The sequence below is a fragment of the Ranitomeya imitator genome, chromosome 3 (assembly GCF_032444005.1).
Source record: "Ranitomeya imitator isolate aRanImi1 chromosome 3, aRanImi1.pri, whole genome shotgun sequence".
Taxonomy (NCBI): Eukaryota; Metazoa; Chordata; class Amphibia; order Anura; family Dendrobatidae; genus Ranitomeya; species Ranitomeya imitator.
In genome coordinates this window covers 341786800-341807991 of record NC_091284.1, presented here as the reverse complement: position 1 = coordinate 341807991, position 21192 = coordinate 341786800, and the positions used below count along the sequence as shown (strand labels likewise).

At 45.1% G+C, this 21192-nt stretch overlaps 1 protein-coding gene across 4 annotated transcripts in view; it reads right to left on the bottom strand.

The window, feature by feature from the left end:
* The window catches only part of PTPRU (protein tyrosine phosphatase receptor type U), a 309484-nt gene that overhangs the window by 179151 nt on the left and 109141 nt on the right, over positions 1 to 21192 (bottom strand). For all 4 annotated transcript variants that reach the window (XM_069756793.1, XM_069756794.1, XM_069756795.1 and 1 more), the window contains exons 3-7: positions 19863 to 20134; positions 1916 to 1997; positions 1726 to 1841; positions 1011 to 1185; positions 84 to 377 (exon numbers count right to left, since the gene is read on the bottom strand). In XM_069756793.1, the coding sequence (XP_069612894.1) occupies positions 84 to 377; positions 1011 to 1185; positions 1726 to 1841; positions 1916 to 1997; positions 19863 to 20134 (939 nt within the window). The remainder of the gene's footprint in view (positions 1 to 83; positions 378 to 1010; positions 1186 to 1725; positions 1842 to 1915; positions 1998 to 19862; positions 20135 to 21192) is intronic.

Genomic DNA, 21192 nt, shown 5'->3' with positions numbered 1-21192 from the left:
GTGGACTCTAAACACTATGCCACAGCTTGTTGGAACCTACAAAATTCACTTGACACATACATTATATTCATAAGGTCTCCTACCTGCACACTTTGTCCTGCTGATTAGTGCGGGTCCAGGTCTCCCGGTGCCCCCCTCACCAGGGCGAGTAAGTAACACAGACAGGTGATACTGTGAATCAGGGTCCAAGTGCCACAGTTTGTATGTGTGTGAAGTGACAGCATGCCTTTCCCGCCAGGATCCACCACTCACACGATACTCAATTTCCCTGCGCACGATGGGCCCGTCACCAGTAATGGAGCGAGTATTTAGCTGTACAATCAAATAGGTGGGACCAGCCCTTAGAAGTTGAGGTGGAGCAATAGGCGTTGGTGGTTCTGTGTGATATTCAGTGGTAATAAGTTAGTATGAGATCAGTAACAAAGTGACATAGGATTGCATTGTGATTATTTTGGATATTACAAATGCTAAATGTATGGAAGCAGGTGATGAAAACTGGAGATTCATTCAAAAATTGATTTTTGAAGAGTTTTGGAGCAGAATTGGTCCATAAATTGCCTGAAAAAGCGCTTAATTATTAGAATGAATGAACACATGCACTTCAATGTGAAAATTACTTGCTGTTGGTATTTCAGTCTTCAGAGCTCCTAATCTTTTCAAGTTTCCAAAGATGCAAAGCGGCTAAAAAAAAGGACCTAATCATTCTTCAGGCGGCTTGCACTTGGAAGTTGCACATTATTTCACATATACAAGTTAAAAAAAACACCAGCAACAGCTTGAGGGAAATCACCGCCAGCGTCCCCTGAACCATCTTCCTTGTGTGTCAAAACTTGGAGGGTATGACAAGCTTCTCAAATATGTCACCTGCAGATACCCCAACTATCTGATCATTTGAACTCTGTGATTTTTGGAAAGTTTCTGCTCCAAAAACTCAGCAAAAAATCCCAGGGTGAACACACAACAGTATAGACAAATCTTCGGAAAGATAATCATATATTTTCTGCTCTCACCTTTCACCACAAGCTCAGCAAAGTTGGACACTCCTGCACCAAAAATGGAGCGACTCACACAGCGATATAGGTCCTGATCATCTCTCCCAGCTTCAAACAGCTGGAAAGAGGCCAAGAGCCGCCAGTGACTGACATGTTGAATTATCCCTGAAGATGTGATGCCTCCATTTTGCCTCTGTAAACCGACAATAAATTTGGATGATTAAAACCAATCCGAGTCATAGGTTGCATCTCAACCGTGATCTTCACAAAAGCGTATTCAGCCGAGACAAGTGTCTTACGCAGTACTTTGTACGAATATCCGGCTTGTGAATGAACATGATTACTCAGTTGATGAATGAATGTACACCATCACATTCCTTTGACACAGCATCTACTCATTTCCCAGGAGCACTGCAATCACTAATTATACCAACGTTAAACTATCTGTAGACGCTATCATTTGCTCAAGACGTAACCATAGAAACTTATACTTTCTTCTGCAAACTTTATGTTCATTTGCACTGCACAGAAAAGTCATATTCGCAGCTGAATAGGCCCAATGTAGTAGTCATACTGAAGAATTGCGTCACAGACACAATAACCATAGGCATCCATTCAACATGTACTCATTCAGACGCCACATTCTCTAATTGGCTTCATGCCGTCCTATTCAAATCCCTGCCATCCATATGCCCCATTCAATTCAGTGTTCATAAATGATGCTTCTTCTCACCTGCAGTAGGAAGGTCTCGCCTTCATTTGCCCTGCCAGCAGCAGGGCACTGAAATGTGGCATTCTGCCCAGCGTTAACTTCCACCTCCCCAAGCCGGGAGAAGTGAGGAGCCTGGGCTGTGAGAGAAGAAGTTGTTACAGACACTTTTCATTTCCTATAAGACCAAAGTGTCATGTTCTGAATTACTCACTGCAGGGGTAACTAAGAAGAAGAATATCATCCAGTGCAATATATCCTAGTGGAGTTCCTGACACCTCAGCTTCAAATAGCACCTACAATAAAGCGCAAAAACAGATCCAATAGCAGAGTTACCAATTAAAAACAAAACACTAGTTTTCTTTGTACTTAGGGCTACACTAATGGTATTATTCTAACATTACAGAGTACCGTATATTGCTGCAAAGCAAAGTATGGGACAGCGACTACAGCAACATTACACTTGTAGTAAGCGGTTCATATCGGATTAGCAGTGTTGCCAACTCTTCGCATTATGTCAGCTCCATAATACCATGCACGTACCAGTCATTCTGTAATCCTGTGTTTCAGCACTTTTCCCAATTATTACATACTGATTGCTTCAGATACAGGATGTTGGTGATTTATGCCTTAAAGTGGTATTTCCATCTCCAAGATCCTATCCTGAAATGTAGCAGGTGTAATATTAATAATAGTAATAATAATATTAGCAAATACCTCCAATTAGAAATGTAGCAGAGTTTTTCTTATTCACTATGTCTCTTTCGTCATGTACAGGCATTGCAGGAACTTAGGTATCCATGGTTATGACCACCGTTGCTAGTGGTCATAACCATGGATACCTAAGGTCCTGCAATGTCTGCACATGAGGAAAGAGACATAGCGAATCAGAAAAAGTATAGTACATATCTAACTGGAGGTACTTGCTAATATTATTACACCTACTACATATTGGGGTAGGATCTTGGATAAGTCAGTTGCCAGTAAGCCAAGACCAAACCACTAATGTGGGCTTTGCCTAAGAAAGAATGTATTTAAACCAACTTAAGATCTGCCCATTTTCCCCTTGTACATTACCAGGTACATTTTTGGGATTTTTCACACATGAAGTTTAAAGGACTGGGACATTTTTTCTCATTCAAATATGCAAATCATTTTTCCATCTTTTTTTCATGATATGCAAGGTATAATTTTTATCTTATTTTCATATATTCTTTTTTCACAAAGGAACACTAAAATACACTTTACAATTTGTTCTGTAGCAATTCATTTTTATCTATTGGACCTTTTTTTGTTTTTTTACAGAGAAGGGGCTAGTAACAGTGATTTAGGTTGGTAGCAACATTTTTTTAATGTATTTATTTTCTTCCTGCTTTTTTATTTACTGCATTTATTTTTCATTTATTTGCCAGATTGGGTATCCAAAAGGGTAATAAAGGACTTATGGGGGGACTGTTATGATACGGTGGTCTAGGAGCATCATGGAACGAGCTCTGAAGGACGTGGTAACTGTACTGACCGCAGTCCCTAAGCTCAACACAACACTAGAAGTAGCCGCGGAATGCTCCTAACTCTCCCTAGGCATCTTGTCACAGCCTAAGAGCTAACTACCCCTAAAGAAAGAAGCAGGAAAACTATCTTGCCTCAGAGAAAATCCCCAAAGGATAGATTAGCCCCCCACAAATAATGACTGTGAGTGGAGAGGGAAAAGACATACACAGAATGAAACCAGGATGAGCACAGGAGGCCAGTCTAGCTAAACAGATAGGACAGGATGGAATACTGTGCGGTCAGTATAAAACACTACAAAAATCCACGCAGAGTTTATAAAAAAAACTCCACATCTGACTAAAGGTGTGGAGGGCAAATCTGCCTCCCAGAACTTCCAGCAAGACAGAATTAATACACACTGATAAGCTGGACAAACATAGAAAGCACAGAATGGATAAGTCCACAATCTATGGACAGAAAAGAGCAAGCAAAAACTTAGTTTAGCAGAACTGGTCAGGGTAACAGGGAACGCCAAACAGATGTGAATCCAACCAGGAACCATTTACAAGTGGCACTGGCTGAAGACAGAGCCAGACCTAAATAGCCGAGCAGAAGAGAAGATAAGTGGAGGCAGCTGATGACAGCTAACTCCAAGGAGCAGCCATACCACTATAAACCACAAGAGGGAGCCCAAGAGCAGAACTCACAAAAGTGCCACTTACAACCACCGGAGGGAGCCCAAGAGCGGAATTCACAACAGTACCCCCCCCTTGAGGAGGGGTTCACCGAACCCTCACCAGAGCCCCCAGGCCGATCAGGACGAGCCAAGTGAAAATCACGAACCAAATCGGTAGCATGGACATCGGAGGCAACAACCCAAGAATTATCCTCCTGGCCATAACCCTTCCACTTGACAAGATACTGAAGCCTCCGCCTCGAAAAACGAGAATCCAAAATCTTCTCAACCTCATATTCCAACTCTCCCTCAACCAACACCGGGGCAGGAGGGTCAACCGAGGGAACAACGGGCACCACATATCTCCGCAACAAAGATCTATGGAAAACATTATGAATGGCAAAAGAGGCAGGAAGAGCCAAACGAAAAGACACTGGATTAATAATTTCAGAAATTTTATAAGGACCAATAAACCGAGGCTTAAACTTAGGAGAAGAAACCTTCATAGGAACATGACGAGAAGACAACCAAACCAAATCCCCCACACAAAGCCGGGGACCAACACACCGACGGCGGTTAGCAAAACGTTGAGCCCTTTCCTGAGACAACGTCAAATTGTCCATCACATGAGTCCAAATCTGCTGCAGCCTGTCCACCACAGAATTAACACCAGGACAATCAGAAGGCTCAAGCTGCCCAGAAGAAAAACGAGGATGAAAACCAAAATTACAAAAGAAAGGTGAAACCAAAGTAGCCGAACTAGCCCGATTATTAAGGGCAAACTCGGCCAACGGCAAGAAAGACACCCAATCATCCTGATCAGCAGACACAAAGCATCTCAAATAGGTCTCCAAGGTCTGATTAGTTCGCTCAGTTTGGCCATTAGTCTGAGGATGAAACGCCGAAGAAAAAGACAAATCAATGCCCATCCTACCACAAAAGGCCCGCCAAAATCTAGAGACAAACTGAGAACCTCTGTCAGACACAATATTCTCCGGAATGCCATGCAAACGAACCACATGCTGAAAAAATAATAGAACCAGATCTGAGGAGGAAGGCAACTTAGGCAAAGGTACCAGATGGACCATTTTAGAGAACCGGTCACAAACAACCCAGATAACAGACATCTTCTGGGAAACAGGAAGATCCGAAATAATATCCATGGAAATATGCGTCCAGGGCCTCTCAGGGACTGGCAAAGGCAAAAGCAACCCACTAGCGCGGAAACAGCAAGGCTTGGCCCGGGCGCAAGTCCCACAGGACTGCACAAAAGCACGCACATCGCGCGACAAGGAAGGCCACCAAAAGGACCTAGCAACCAAATCTCTGGTACCAAAAATCCCAGGATGACCAGCCAACACTGAACAATGAACCTCAGAAATTACCTTACTTGTCCATCTATCAGGAACAAACAGCTTCCCCACTGGACAGCGGTCAGGCCTATCAGCCTGAAATTCCTGAAGCACCCGCCGCAAATCAGGGGAGATAGCAGAAAGAATCACCCCCTCCTTAAGAATGCCAACCGGCTCAAGGACTCCAGGAGAATCAGGCGAAAAACTCCTAGAGAGGGCATCAGCCTTAACATTCTTAGATCCCGGAAGATACGAGACCACAAAATCAAAACGGGAGAAAAACCGGGACCATCGAGCCTGTCTAGGATTCAGCCGCTTGGCCGACTCGAGGTAAATCAGATTCTTATGATCGGTCAGGACCACAACACGGTGTTTAGCTCCCTCAAGCCAATGTCACCACTCCTCAAACGCCCACTTCATAGCTAACAACTCCCGATTGCCGACATCATAATTGCGTTCCGCAGGCGAAAACTTTCTGGAAAAAAAAGCACACGGTTTCATCAAAGAACCATCAGACTCCCTCTGAGACAAAACGGCCCCTGCCCCAATCTCAGAAGCGTCGACCTCCACCTGAAAAGGAAGAGAAACATCTGGTTGATGCAACACAGGGGCAGAAGTAAATCGGCGTTTAAGCTCCTGAAAGGCCTCAACAGCCTCAGAGGACCAATTAGTCACATCAGCGCCTTTCTTCGTCAAATCAGTAAGGGGCTTAACCACACTGGAAAAATTGGCAATGAAACGGCGATAGAAATTAGCAAAGCCCAAAAATTTTTGAAGACCCTTCACAGATGTGGGTTGGATCCAGTCATGAATAGCTTGGACCTTAACAGGATCCATTTCTATAGACGAGGGAGAAAAAATAAAACCCAAAAAAGAGACCTTGTGAACTCCGAATAGGCACTTAGACCCCTTCACAAATAAAGCATTATCACGAAGGATCTGGAACACCATCCTGACCTGCTTCATATGAGACTCCCAATCATCGGAAAAAATCAAAATATCATCCAAATATACGACCATGAATTTATCAAGATAATTGCGGAAAATATCATGCATGAAAGACTGGAAAACAGATGGAGCATTAGAGAGCCCAAATGGCATCACAAGGTATTCAAAATGGCCTTCGGGCGTATTAAATGCAGTTTTCCATTCGTCACCCTGTTTAATACGAACAAGATTATATGCCCCTCGGAGGTCAATCTTAGTAAACCAACTAGCCCCCTTAATTTGAGCAAACAAATCAGTAAGCAAAGGCAAGGGGTATTGGAATTTGACCGTGATCTTATTAAGAAGACGATAATCAATACAGGGTCTCAAGGAGCCATCCTTCTTAGCAACAAAAAAGAAACCCGCTCCCAATGGTGACGAAGAGGGCCGAATATGTCCTTTCTCCAAAGATTCCTTAACATAGCTCCGCATGGCGGCATGCTCTGGCACAGACAGATTGAAAAGTCGGCCCTTAGGGAACTTACAACCAGGAATCAAGTTAATAGCACAATCACAGTCCCTATGTGGAGGAAGGGAACTGGACTTGGGCTCATCAAATACATCCTGGAAATCCGACAAAAACTCAGGGACCTCAGAAGAGGGGGAAGAGAAAATTGACATCAAAGGAACGTCACTATGTACTCCTCGACAACCCCAACTAGTCACCGACATAGTTTTCCAATCCAGCACCGGATTATGTTCCTGTAACCATGGAAATCCCAGCACAACAACATCATGCAGGTTATGCAACACCAGAAAATGGCAATCTTCCTGATGTGCAGGAGCCATGTACATAGTCATCTGTGTCCAGTACTGAGGTTTATCCTTGGCCAAGGGTGTAGCATCAATGCCCCTCAAAGGAATAGGGCTCTGCAAAGGCTGAAAGGAAAAACCACAGCGCCTGGCGAATTCTAAGTCCATTAAGTTCAGGGCAGCGCCTGAATCTACAAATGCCATGACAGAAAAGGACGACAATGAACAAATCAGGGTCACAGATAAGAGAAATTTAGGCTGTATAGTACTAATGGTAACAAACCTAGCGACTCTCTTAGTACGCTTAGGGCAATCAGAGATAACATGTGCCGAATCACCACAGTAAAAACACAGCCTATTCTGACGTCTGAATTGCTGCCGTTCTATTCTAGTCTAAATCCTATCACATTGCATAGGTTCAGGACTCTGCTCCGAGGATACTGCCATATGGTGCACAGCTTTGCGCTCGCGCAGACGCCGATCAATCTGAATGGCTAGAGACATAGATTCGCTCAAACCGGCAGGCGTAGGAAAGCCCACCATAACATCTTTAAGGGTTTCAGAAAGACCTTTTCTGAAAATAGCAGCCAGAGCCTCTTCATTCCATTTAGTGAGCACAGACCATTTTCTAAATTTCTGGCAGTATAACTCTGCCGCTTCCTGACCTTGACACAAGGCCAACAGGGTTTTTTCTGCATGATCCACAGAATTAGGTTCATCATACAATAATCCGAGCGCTTGAAAAAATGCATCTACATTCAATAATGCCGGATCCCCTGTTTCAAGAGAAAAAGCCCAGTCTTGAGGGTCACCACGCAGCAAGGATATGATGATTTTTACTTGCTGAATGGGATCACCAGAAGAACGGGGTTTCAAAGCAAAAAACAATTTGCAGTTATTTTTAAAGTTCAAAAACTTGGATCTGTCTCCAAAAAACAAATCAGGAGTAGGAATTCTGGGCTCTAAAGCCGGAGTCTGGACAACATAGTCCTGGATACTCTGAACTCTTGCAGCAAGTTGATCCACACGAGAAAACAAACCCTGAACATCCATGCCAAAGCATATATCCTGAACCACCCAGATATCAAGAGGAAAAAAAAAAAGACAAACCAAAGCACAGAAAAAAAATTGGTTCAGAACTTTCTTTTTCTTCTTTTGAGATGCATTTAATTCATTTTTGGCCACTTGTACTGTTATGATACGGTGGTCTAGGAGCAACATGGAACGAGCTCTGAAGGACGTGGTAACTGTACTGACCGCAGTCCCTAAGCTCAACACAACACTAGAAGTAGCCGTGGAATGCTCCTAACTCTCCCTAGGCATCTCGTCACAGCCTAAGAGCTAACTACCCCTAAAGAAAGAAGCAGGAAAACTATCTTGCCTCAGAGAAAATCCCCAAAGGATAGATTAGCCCCCCACAAATAATGACTGTGAGTGGAGAGGGAAAAGACATACACAGAATGAAACCAGGATGAGCACAGGAGGCCAGTCTAGCTAAATAGATAGGACAGGATGGAATACTGTGCGGTCAGTAAACTCCACACCTGACTAAAGGTGTGGAGGGCAAATCTGCCTCCCAGAGCTTCCAGCAAGACAGAATTAATACACACTGATAAGCTGGACAAACATAGAAAGCACAGAATGGATAAGTCCACAATCTATGGACAGAAAAGAGCAAGCAAAAACTTAGCTTAGCAGAACTGGTCAGGATAACAGGGAACTCCAAACAGATGTGAATCCAACCAGGAACCATTTACAAGTGGCACTGGCTGAAGACAGAGCCAGACCTAAATAGCCGAGCAGAAGAGAAGATAAGTGGAGGCAGCTGATGACAGCTAACTCCAAGGAGCAGCCATACCACTAGAAACCACAAGAGGGAGCCCAAGAGCAGAACTCACAAAAGTGCCACTTATAACCACCGGAGGGAGCCCAAGAGCGGAATTCGCAACAGGGGACATTTCAACATTTAAATGCTTAATTTATTAACTAATGTCTACTGTAACTGGGACTGGCATATAAGCCCAAGTTACACTGGATATCTAGCCTCCTGGCTTCATAGCAGAGCTGACTGGGACTCCTAGGACACAGCAGTTTCCATCACTACATCCATCAATCACATGAGCACTGGGTCCGTAGGAGGCAGCTCAGTGAGTACATGAAGCTCGTGTACAGCCCCATTCTATGACCTTTTTGTGGAGTTAAATAAGATCTATGACAAATTTTCAGTCTCATTTCTAGAAAACGAGCTCAAGGAGGAATTTGTGGGCTTGATGTACAGCTTTCAGATTGGTGCTGCAGGACAAGAAGGGGTCCTCAATCTGCCATTTTGTTAGCGGAAATTGAAACTGCTCATAATCCAGGGCGACATGGATGAATTTGTAATTGGTGGCTATTTGGCCAGATGAAGAATCGGGAATATGTTCTAGTCATTTTTGCTACGTAACTCTTAGCTTGTAGTATTGGAAACAAGGGGTTTTCTTTTTATGACGTTCATTGTATGGTAAAAATGGCATGTAAACATGATTCTGTCTTTGTCAGCCTCCACCGGACAGGGGCGTAATGGCAGCCAGCTGTCACAGTGGTCTTTCCAGCCGGCGGGCAATCCTGAGCAGAATAAAAAGGGGAAAGTTGTGGAAGGGAGGCAGAATCAGCCCATCTAGATAAACAATGTCCAGACCTCAGATGCAACAGGAAGAAAGACTCGCTTTTACTGGAGCAGTTAATGATAATGATTACAGCTCTCCACAGTTATTCAGTACACTGAGCCAACAGCCCCTCATAGTGTGATGAACCAGCTCTTTTCCATCAATGTATAGCCGCTCTTCTCACTCCGCTGCATATAGCACTATTAGCACTATACGTGCACTAAAACTTCTCCTCTCAGCCTGGGCCTTACCATCCACGGCTCCTCAGGCTTGCAGGAAAGTATCTCAAGGCTCCTCCCACTGTTGACAACTAAGGATCATGTCTAGACATCTCTCCTATTATCCCTAACTGAAGGTTATACCTGACAATCTAGAAATCTCACTCAGGAAAGTGACAATGACAATAGCAACTGTGGCACCCCTAGGGGTATTTGCCACAAAAATAGTTACTGACAGTAAGTACAAATACTAAAATAGCAAGACTGCACTACCACCTCCGGCTAGAAGGGGGAGCTCCAGAGACTCCCCTTGATCCATTCTGGTCTGAGAGAAGAAATGGCAGTTGGGCCAAGGAGTTGAAAGTGAGAGGTCATACAGCTGAATTTCTAACAGCCCTATGACGGTTTCCAGGCCCAAATCACCGGCCTGAGGAGAAGAGGGATAGAGAAAAAGGACATTGTGAGAACCGGGTAGCATTAATCACTACCCAGAACAGGCGCAAAGACGGATACCGGATCCGTGGCTGTATTCATTATATATAATACAGCAACCGGAAAAACGTGAGGTAATATCAGCTTCACTAGGGTCGGATGCAGCAACAGACACAGAGTTCAGCGGTACTCCCAGAGGGGGTAAACCGATAAAAGGACTCGGGTTGCCCGTCGAACCAGGACCCGGAGGGGACAGATTGGGCCGGCAGCCAGTTCACATACAGCAGCAGGGCCACACAGAAATTGCGCACAATAAGAGGCGAAGACCCCGGCAGGGTCAAAGTAACTCAGAGTTCCCATACAGACTCCGGTGACAGGACTGGTTGTAAATCCTTTTATGTTAAAGTAAACTGGTTAAACGTTTCAGTGCCTCAGTCTTTCATTTGGACAATAGCCATCTATCCAGGATCAGGATCGTCACCGCTGGGAGAACCTGCTGCTGATCAAGTAAGTGCCTGTCCCCTCATGATACCCCTTACACTGTGCATTGCCTGAGGCCACAGCACCGGGTCAAGCCACCCGTGACATCCCCCTCAAGAGACAGACTCCATTGGTCCGGTGCTGGGTATCCCGGTCTCCTGGGCGTCACAATTGTCGTCACGAACAGGATCTAGCCAGCCCGTATACCGGGTATTGTGTGCCGTGATTGGAGCCCAAAACTGTGAAAACTGGGATGAAAAATCTTGAAAATTGACTTTATTAAAGAAAAATCCATTCCCCCATTGAAAACTATTGAAAGTGACTTTTCCCCATTGGTTATAATGGAGTAAAGATGGCCGCCATCCCCTGAGGTAATCACTTCATAACCGTTAGGCACGAGACTGTTAATTGAGCTACGCCATCACCTGAGCCCCAGTCTAACTGAAAAACTTCAGAATCCGCCATTACAGAGCGCGGTGGGTGGGAGCAGCAGGGGGCGTGTCATTGTGGGCGGCACCAAGCTGAGCGCTCTGACATCAGAGCAAGGGGAAAATCGATCCTGCTGCACAGCGGAACGAATCTACACTATCCCGACGGAAGAGGAGGACCGGAAGGGTCCGGATTAACTAAGGGGGCACAGTATGTCGCAGCACGGAGACGCCGCAGCACTCGGCAACGCTAATGCAGCTGAAAGACAGAGTGTCAATAGAGAGTCCGGCAGCGCAGCGGTGCAAGGAGTGGCGCCCATCATGCCGGTGCTGATGCCATATACCCCGGGTGGCCCATGGCTTCCAATGTATGAAGGTGAGCCTAATACCCTTGACGATTTCAGAGAAAAGATGCTGGCCCATTTTGACATGTTCCCTGTGGGTGAAGTTCAGCGTGTTAGTCTCCTGATGATGCAGTTAAGTGGCCATGCTAAGCGAGAAGTCACAGCATGGGCAGCTGATCTAAAAGGCACTGTTGAACGCATATTTGCTGGATTAAAAGATACATTTGAAACCACGGCCAGCAGCAAAGCTAAAATACGATTCTTTATTTGCAAACAAAAAGCTAATGAGGGCGTGAGAGACTTTGCCTTAAACCTGCAGGAAGCCCTTAAATCACTTACACTGGCTGAACCCATTTTTAACACCGGAGCGGATAAACTGCTAAGAGATCAATTTATTGAGGGACTCTACACCCCTTCTCACCGGGGGCATGTGAGCATGCTTGTTTTTAAGAACCCTGAATTGACATTTGCCCAATTAAAGGAGAGCGCTATACGTCTCCAGCTGGCAGAGGCACCTCGGGATCAGGATCCTGCGCAACCCATGGCAGAGGCACCTCAACAACAGGGAGTGCCAGTGACATCAGCTATGTCTGGGGCCATTGCTAAGCCCCTGGGGCCCAGTACTAATGAGGCTCTTCAACAAAAGCTTGACTCTTTAGCTGATGTTGTTGCTTCAATGGCTAAAACCATGCAGGAGATGAGAGGACACAAGATGGAGTTGGCAAACTGTAGAGAGGATGTTCCATGGATGAGACCCCGGAGATACCCGACATGGAGAGGACGACCACGCGACCGCTACCAACCGGATGGACAGCCCATTTGCCGCCGTTGCCAGCAGCCGGGCCACTTTGCACGAGATTGTGATTTAAACGGGAATCCCCTGGGAATGCGGGCCGCTTCGCAGGAATGAACTTTCAAGGCCCAACACCCTGGCACGACAGGTACATCGGAGGACGACCCATTATCCCTATCGTGCTGGACGGAATTCCCCTCAACGCTTTGCTGGACACAGGTTCCCAGATTTCATCTATACCGTATATCCTTTATAAGAGGTACTGGGCTGATGCAGATATTGATAAAGGGCCCTCTGATGTTGAACTAGATATATGGGCCAGTAATGGTAAGTTGGTACCGAAACTAGGATTCAGGGAGATGACCATAAAGATTGGTAAAGTAGAACTGAAGAAACAGGGTATAATTGTTGTTGATGTTGACCGGCGGAACTGTGAACCAACTGTATTGATAGGAATGAATGTGTTAGAGAACTGCTTTTCCGAAGTCATTTCTGTCTTACAGCAAATTGCTGAAACTGCCCAATCCTGCCAGCAGAGAGTTCTCCGGAGGGAAATAAAAGTATTGATGTTAAGGCAACAGGTAGAAGTTGCAGGTGGAGAAATCGGCAGTGTGAGGGTAAGTGATCCAACGTCTATTGTAATCCCACCAAAAACAGAAATGCTGGTATGGTGTAGAGCAGCCATTGGTACTAAGGGACGAGATTATCAAGCCTTAATAGAACCAGTGTACACCGACAGCAGGCCCACTATACTCACAGCACGAGGGATAGTCGAGGTACACAGGGGACGAGTGCCGGTACGACTTTTGAACTGTGGAGAGGAAGAGGTCACTTTGCCAAGGTATGCTACAATGGCAAAGCTATATACTGTTGACAACAATGCCATCACAACCATTGAGCCCTTAGAACCAACCTGTCAGGTGGAAGGCAATGGCTCAGATGGAGAAATGGAGGATTGGTGCCAACAGCTACACGTGGGCATAAATTCAACACCTACCCATCAAAAACAAGGGGTGTATAGGCTAGTGACGGAATATGAACAAGTCTTCAGTAAACACCCATTGGACTTCGGACGGATAGAAGGGGTAGAACACACAATCCCCACAGGTGACCATCCCCCAATAAAAGAAAGATATATACCCATACCGCCCGCTCACTATCAATGTGCAAAAGATATGCTGAGGGAAATGAAACAGGCCGGGGTAATAAGAGACAGCTGTAGCCCCTGGGCGGCCCCTCTAGTGATTGTCAAAAAAAAGGACGGAACCATGAGAATGTGCGTAGACTACCGGAAGATTAATAACATCACCCATAAAGACGCCTACCCCTTGCCTAGGATAGAAGAGTCCTTAACTGCTTTGAAATCTGCTAATTATTTTTCCACCTTAGACTTAACAAGCGGGTATTGGCAAGTCCCTGTGGCTGAGAGAGATAAGGAAAAGACGGCATTCACCACACCAATGGGTCTATGTGAATTTAATCGCATGCCGTTCGGACTCTGCAACGCATCCGGTACCTTCCAGCGGCTGATGGAATGCTGCCTCGGACACAAGAACTTCGAGACCGTCCTCCTGTACCTAGATGATGTGATCGTCTACTCAAAGACTTACGAACAACACTTAATAGACCTGGCAGAAGTGTTCGAAGCCTTATCCAGGTATGGCATGAAAGTCAAGCCATCCAAATGTCACCTTCTCAAGCCAAAGGTACAGTACCTGGGACACATCGTGAGTTCGGAGGGAGTAGCACCAGATCCCGAGAAAATAAGCGCCATAAGGGATTGGCCAAGACCTACCAGCGCAAAAGAAGTGAGACAATTCCTGGGATTGGTGGGTTACTATCGCAGATTTATAAAAGGATTTACCAAGTTGGCAGCACCCTTGCAAGACACCTTGGTAGGGCAGACGAAGAAACCTTCAAACCGAAACCCTCCTTTTCAGTGGAACGACGAAAGGGAAGACTCCTTTGAACAACTAAAGAAGGCACTAACCGGAGAAGAGGTTCTGGCATACCCAGATTACCATAAACCTTTCATCCTCTACACCGATGCCAGTAATGTGGGACTAGGAGCGGTGCTGTCACAAAAGCAAGAAGGTCGGGAGAAAGTCATCGCCTTTGCAAGTAGAAAGCTCCGGCCTACTGAAAGAAATTCAGAAAATTACAGCTCCTTCGAATTGGAACTACTGGCAGTAGTTTGGGCTGTGACGGAGCGTTTCAAACACTATCTGGCCGCTGCAGAATTTATTGTCTATACTGACAACAATCCGTTGACCCACCTGGACACAGCCAAATTAGGTGTGTTAGAACAGCGATGGATAGCCCGGTTATCTAATTACAACTTCATAATCAAGTATCGAGCAGGTCGCAAGAATGGAAATGCCGATGCCCTATCCCGGATGCCACACTTGAGAGATGTAGAAGAGGAAACGGGGGAGCTTGAAGAAATTGAACTACCAGCCTTCCATCATCCCAAGGCAAAACATCATCAGTCAAGTACCTATCAGAAACAACAAGAGGTGAATTTTAATCCGTTAGCACACCATAGATGGGCTGACACCCAAGACAGCAATCCGGCTGTGAAGTTGGTGAAGGAACTGTTGACTGAGCAAAGTGCATATCCCTATGAGGATGCCCCAGAAGAGACGTATCAACTCTGGAAAGAGAGAGGCAAAATGTTCCTGTATCAAGGGAAGCTCTGTAGAAGATACACCAATCCGAAAACACATGAATTGGTTTGGCAGATTATTGTGCCTAAACAAGATGTGAAGATGGTCCTCGAAGCTTACCATAATGGTGCTGGTCACTTCGGTTGGAAAAAGTTAGAAGTACTTCTAAGAGAAAGATTTTATTGGGTCGGGATGAGAAAATCAATCGAACAGTGGTGCAGAAATTGTGGCCCGTGTAACCTCAGAAGAAACGATCAAAAGAACCAAAGAGCACCACTGCAGCCCATAATCACCAAACAACCACTTGAACTTGTAGCCATGGACCACGTGAAGTTGACACCAAGCCGGTCCGGCTATGTCTATGCCTTGACCATCGTGGACCATTATTCACGTTTCTTGGTAGTAGTACCCGTAAAAGATCTGACAGCAAAAACAGCAGCCAAAGCGTTCCAAACGTACTTTTGTAGACCCCATGGATATCCGGAACAGGTTCTCACCGACCAAGGTACAGCCTTTGAATCAGAGATCTTCAGAGAATTCTGTAATATGTATGGTTGCAAAAAGATCCGGACGACGGCCTATCATCCACAAACAAACGGCTTATGCGAGAAGATGAACCGTATTGTAATAGACCTACTAAAGACTTTACCTGAGACAGAAAGGAATCAATGGCCAGAGAAATTGCCTGACTTGGTGGATCTGTATAATCATGTCCCGGTGAGCTCCACCAACTGCACCCCAGCTTACCTTATGCGTGCAAGACCCGGCCAATTACCAATCGATCTAGAAATGGGAATTCTGAAACCAGACGCAGAAGTTCAAGACTCCAATTGGGATATCATACGGCAAAAGCAGTATCGCCAAGTGCAAGAGAGTGTGAAAAGAAGCCTTCAGCAAACTAGAGAAAGACAAGAGCGAACTTTCAACCAGAATGCTCTAGCGACCCCATTAAGACCGGGTGACCAAGTGCTCAAGAGAAATCGTCGAACCAATAAACTGGACAATCAGTGGGAAGCCGTACCCTACACAGTTTTACCAACAAGAGTGGATAATCCTAAAATGTGTCTCATTAGCAAAAACGGAGGCTTAACATCTGTACTAGTGTCAAGAGACAATCTTAAATTATGTCCGGAAGCATTGAAAGAGCCAGACGCTGTCCAGCCAGAACCAGAAGTTATTCAACCCATACAGGTTCAACCAGTAAAGGAAAAAGAAGAGGAAGTGTATCACACCTGTATAGGAGACTTTCCCAAAACCCTACTAACATACCATGGTGCAGTAGTGGTTCCCATGGTGGCCTTTTACCCAACACCGAACCCAATACCAGAAGTCCCAAGACAGGAAGAGGCTGACCCCGTACTACAGGAGGTTCCAGGCCAGGAAGAACAGATTCCTGGTCAGAGTAATCCCATTCACGGTGGACTTGCCAACTCCATAGTCGTGGAATTATCTTTAGCAGAGCGGGCAGATACTACATCCGCAGTAGACAGTAGTACACCACATGAAGAGACACCGCTATTACGTAGATCACAGCGTAGTACCCAGGGTCAATTACCGGCCAGGTATGCAGATTACCAACTATAAAGCTCATAATGTGAATTGTATATATGTTATGCCGTATATAGTTAAACAGAAAATGTAGTATAGTCATTGCTATCAGTCTGCAACGTTTAAGCCCAGTGCCTACAGAGACTTGTCTGTATGAACTTATTGCATATTCTTGAACTTTTTATCAGCCCGGAGGCACTAAATCAAAGCTCCGGAAAGACTGCTTTTTGAACTTTGCTTTTTGCTCTTTTTGAACTTTCTTTAGACTTTATATTGATAACTCCGTTGGAAAAATGGAACTAAATTCCTGGACATTAAGTACAGTGCCGTTCCTAATACCTTCAAGGATAGAACTGTATTAATGGACGCTATTTGAAGTGACTTTTTACAGAACTCTATTTTTGTTTCCTTGAGTGGTTTTTGTAACTTTTCATTTTTAAGACTCTGTACATATTAATTGTTATTTCAAAATGTTATTGTCCCACAGTCCCGGAGTACTGTTCTTAACTAAGGGGGAATGTGGCACCCCTAGGGGTATTTGCCACAAAAATAGTTACTGACAGTAAGTACAAATACTAAAATAGCAAGACTGCACTACCACCTCCGGCTAGAAGGGGGAGCTCCAGAGACTCCCCTTGATCCATTCTGGTCTGAGAGAAGAAATGGCAGTTGGGCCAAGGAGCTGATAGTGAGAGGTCATACAGCTGAATTTCTAACAGCCCTATGACGGTTTCCAGGCCCAAATCACCGGCCTGAGGAGAAGAGGGATAGAGAAAAAGGACATTGTGAGAACCGGGTAGCATTAATCACTACCCAGAACAGGCGCAAAGACGGATACCGGATCCGTGGCTGTATTCATTATATATAATACAGCAACCGGAAAAACGTGAGGTGATATCAGCTTCACTAGGGTCGGATGCAGCAACAGACACAGAGTTCAGCGGTACTCCCAGAGGGGGTAAACCGATAAAAGGACTCGGGTTGCCCGTCGAACCAGGACCCGGAGGGGACAGATTGGGCCGGCAGCCAGTTCACATACAGCAGCAGGGCCACACAGAAATTGCGCACAATAAGAGGCGAAGACCCCGGCAGGGTCAAAGTAACTCAGAGTTCCCATACAGACTCCGGTGACAGGACTGGTTGTAAATCCTTTTATGTTAAAGTAAACTGGTTAAACGTTTCAGTGCCTCAGTCTTTCATTTGGACAATAGCCATCTATCCAGGATCAGGATCGTCACCGCTGGGAGAACCTGCTGCTGATCAAGTAAGTGCCTGTCCCCTCATGATACCCCTTACACTGTGCATTGCCTGAGGCCACAGCACCGGGTCAAGCCACCCGTGACATCCCCCTCAAGAGACAGACTCCATTGGTCCGGTGCTGGGTATCCCGGTCTCCTGGGCGTCACAATATTCACATATTATGTTATACGCTATCATCTGAATTATCAGATATTCTCAGGGTTATTGAAGGCAGCGTGACAATTAAACATTGGCTTAACGTACTACATCTTTTATACAGTAACAATTCAATGTCAGGGTCATAATGAATCTTAACTTTCTTGTAAAAAAAATAAAAAATAAATCCAACAAGGCTCAATAGTCAAAGAAATTCAACAGTTCTTAATTCAAGGACAAGGGTAGTCTAAGGTTCCACAGTAGGAAGGTTTATTGGAAAGTAGAAGTGAAATTACAGCATAACTGGTGGGGAGAAAAGTCATGCTACATTCGCAGAAATGTCAACAGTCGCCAACAACTTTTTCACTTCTAAAGAGACAATGAGAGTGTGCATGTGTAAGGGGTGTACAAGGACTGGTTTGTGCCCCACTCCCCTCGCCCATGTTTCTACGTCCCTGAGAAGCTGGTACTTTTAATATGTCATATAATGCTGCTATATTGTGTATGTCAGATATGTGGTATGTGTATTTTAATACTGCTATATTATGTAATGTGTTGCAAATATATATATATATATATATATATATATATATATATATTCCCTGTATTGTGTAGATGTAGGGAAAGTGTGAGATATAGTTTTAGCCCACTAGGGAGGCACAATAGGAATAGATAGAACAATAGGATCTAGTTAGTTAGGAGGGGCCAACTGGGTGTAAGCTGGGGGAACTTCCTGGAGTTAAGGTACCGTCACACATAACGATTTCTTTAATTATATCGTTGATTTTTGTGACGTAGCAACGATATCGTTAACGAAATCGTTATGTGTGACAGCGACCAACGATCAGGCCCCTGCTGGGAGATCGTTGGTTGCTGGGAATGATCAGGACCTTTTTTTTGGTCGCTGATCACCCGCTGTCATCGCTGGATCGGCGTGTGTGGCGCCGATCCAGCGATGTGTTCACTGGTAACCAGGGAAAACACTGGGTTACTAAGCACAGGGCCGCGCTTAGTAACCCGATATTTACCCTGGTTACCATTGTAAATGTAAAAAAAAAACAGTATATACTCACATTCCGGCGTCTGTCACGTCCCTCGCCGTCAGCTTCCCGCACTGACTGTGAGCGCCGGCCGTAAAGCACAGCGGTGACGTCTGTGTTTACCCTGTTTACCTGGGGACTTCGGCATCGTTGGTCGCTGGAGAGCTGACTGTGTGACAGCTCTCCAGCGACCACACAGCGACTTACCAACGATCACGGCCAGGTCGTATCTCTGGTCGTGATCGTTGGTAAATCGTTTAGTGTAACGGTACCTTAAGTCAGAGAAGGCTTGGAGCCAGGACAGGGCAGTTGTATCTCGCAACATTCAAGATGGGAGCCCAGCCGTCCAGGGCCTATGGGCTGATAGTCACACGGTGGTGGAGGAATACATGGCAGCATCAAGATGGTAGCAGCTAATTTCATGGGAACTATCCTAAATGTCTAGTTCGAAACGGACGGAGAACTCCTAAAGCGAGTTAGGCTGGCCAGTCAGGAAGCTGCGGTACTGAAGGCGATGGTACGACCCTGCGATATTCCTGGAGGAGTGAGGGAAAGCACAGGAAAAGGAAAACTTATACTCTGTGAAGAATCTTGTGCTATCTCTGTGACTAAACTGGATGAGCTGTGTAAAGAACTGAGTAAAGTTGTTTTGTTGGAACTGGATGCGGACTCAGCCTGTCATTACGTGGTGCTTAAAGGAATGAAGCCCCAGCAGTCCAAGGTGACTCTGATACACTAGTAAGTGGACCCCCAATTGCACCGCAAAAGGGACAATGTGTTTATGAGACGGAGGGCCAGTACTGCCACCCTCCGCCATGACTTCCCCCCCCCCCCCTCCCCCCGCCTCCGTTTCACATGGTCACAGTACTTCTGCAATATTAAAAAGTGCAAATATTTCCAGATGATTAATTACCTGGTATTCACTGGGCCAAAAAGTGCTAACAGCAAGTTCGGCCTGCTGCCATTGCTTTCCACGTGGTCCTGATACCTCCCAAACAGCTGTGCCCAAAGGTCCACCATTGACTCGTACATATACCCGTAAAGAGCCAGGACCTCTTGCATCTCTGCTATGAAGAAGGTAACTGAACTGCAAGCAGTGGGTATCATTTTCACTTAGGGGTTGAAAGAGGAGATGAGCCCGCTTTCCTGACACATGTTCAGATGAGTTGACCAAAAGGTAAGAACCTACATGGGTAAAACATTAAAAACAGTGAATCTTATGCCATAGTGAATTATATAGCAGGAAAGATGTTCATTAAAGGGAACCTGTCAACCTGTTTTTGCTATCTAATCTGACCGCAGCCTAACGTAGGGACAGAGACTCTAATTCCTTCTCTATATCACTTGGATAACTGAGTGCAGCAGTTATGACAGAAGTTTTCTCTGCTGCAGATCTAGAAGAGCTGAGATGTTGAGGCATGTATAGCCCTTCCCACACTGTAGTTTGACAGCTTGCTGTGTACATTGTAAAATGACAGAAAGCTGCTAATCAGTGGTGGGGGCAGGGTTGGACTAGGAGGCATGAGGCCACTTGTCCTGTAGTGGTAATCTCCTGCAAATAGTATTGAAGCACTGATTGTATTGAAACAGCAAAACACAGCCCAGTAAGTGAAACATCGCTGGAGTCAAGGACTCCACCCCTACATCATGATGCTCTCAGATTACATAGCAAAAATCTGGTGACAAATTTGATTTAATACTATAAAATATATTTTTTTTTTGTGAAAGCGAGGAAAACAATAAATGCATTATCAAAAATCAGGGTAATAACAAGGATTATACACTGCTCAAAAAAATAAAGGAATCACTAAAATACCACATCCTAGATATCATTGAAAGAAATATCACAGTTGCAAATCTTTAGTCATTACATAGTGGAATTGAGAACAATAAAACATAAAAACGATCAATATAAATCAAAATTAATATCCCATGAAGGTCTGGATTTGGAATGATACTTAAAATCAAAGTGGAAAATCAAATTACAGGCTGATCCAACTTCAGTGGAAATGCCTCAAGACAACGAAATGATGCTCAATAATGTGTGTGGCCTCCACGTGCCTGTATGACCTCCCTACAACACCTGAGCATGGTTTTGATGAGGTGGCAGATGTTCTCCTGAGGGATCTCCTTCCAGACCAGGATTAAAGCATCAGTCAACTCCTGGACAAGTCAGTGGTGCAACGTTGGTGTATTGAACGAGACATGATGTCTCAGATGTACTCGATTGGATTCAGGTCTGG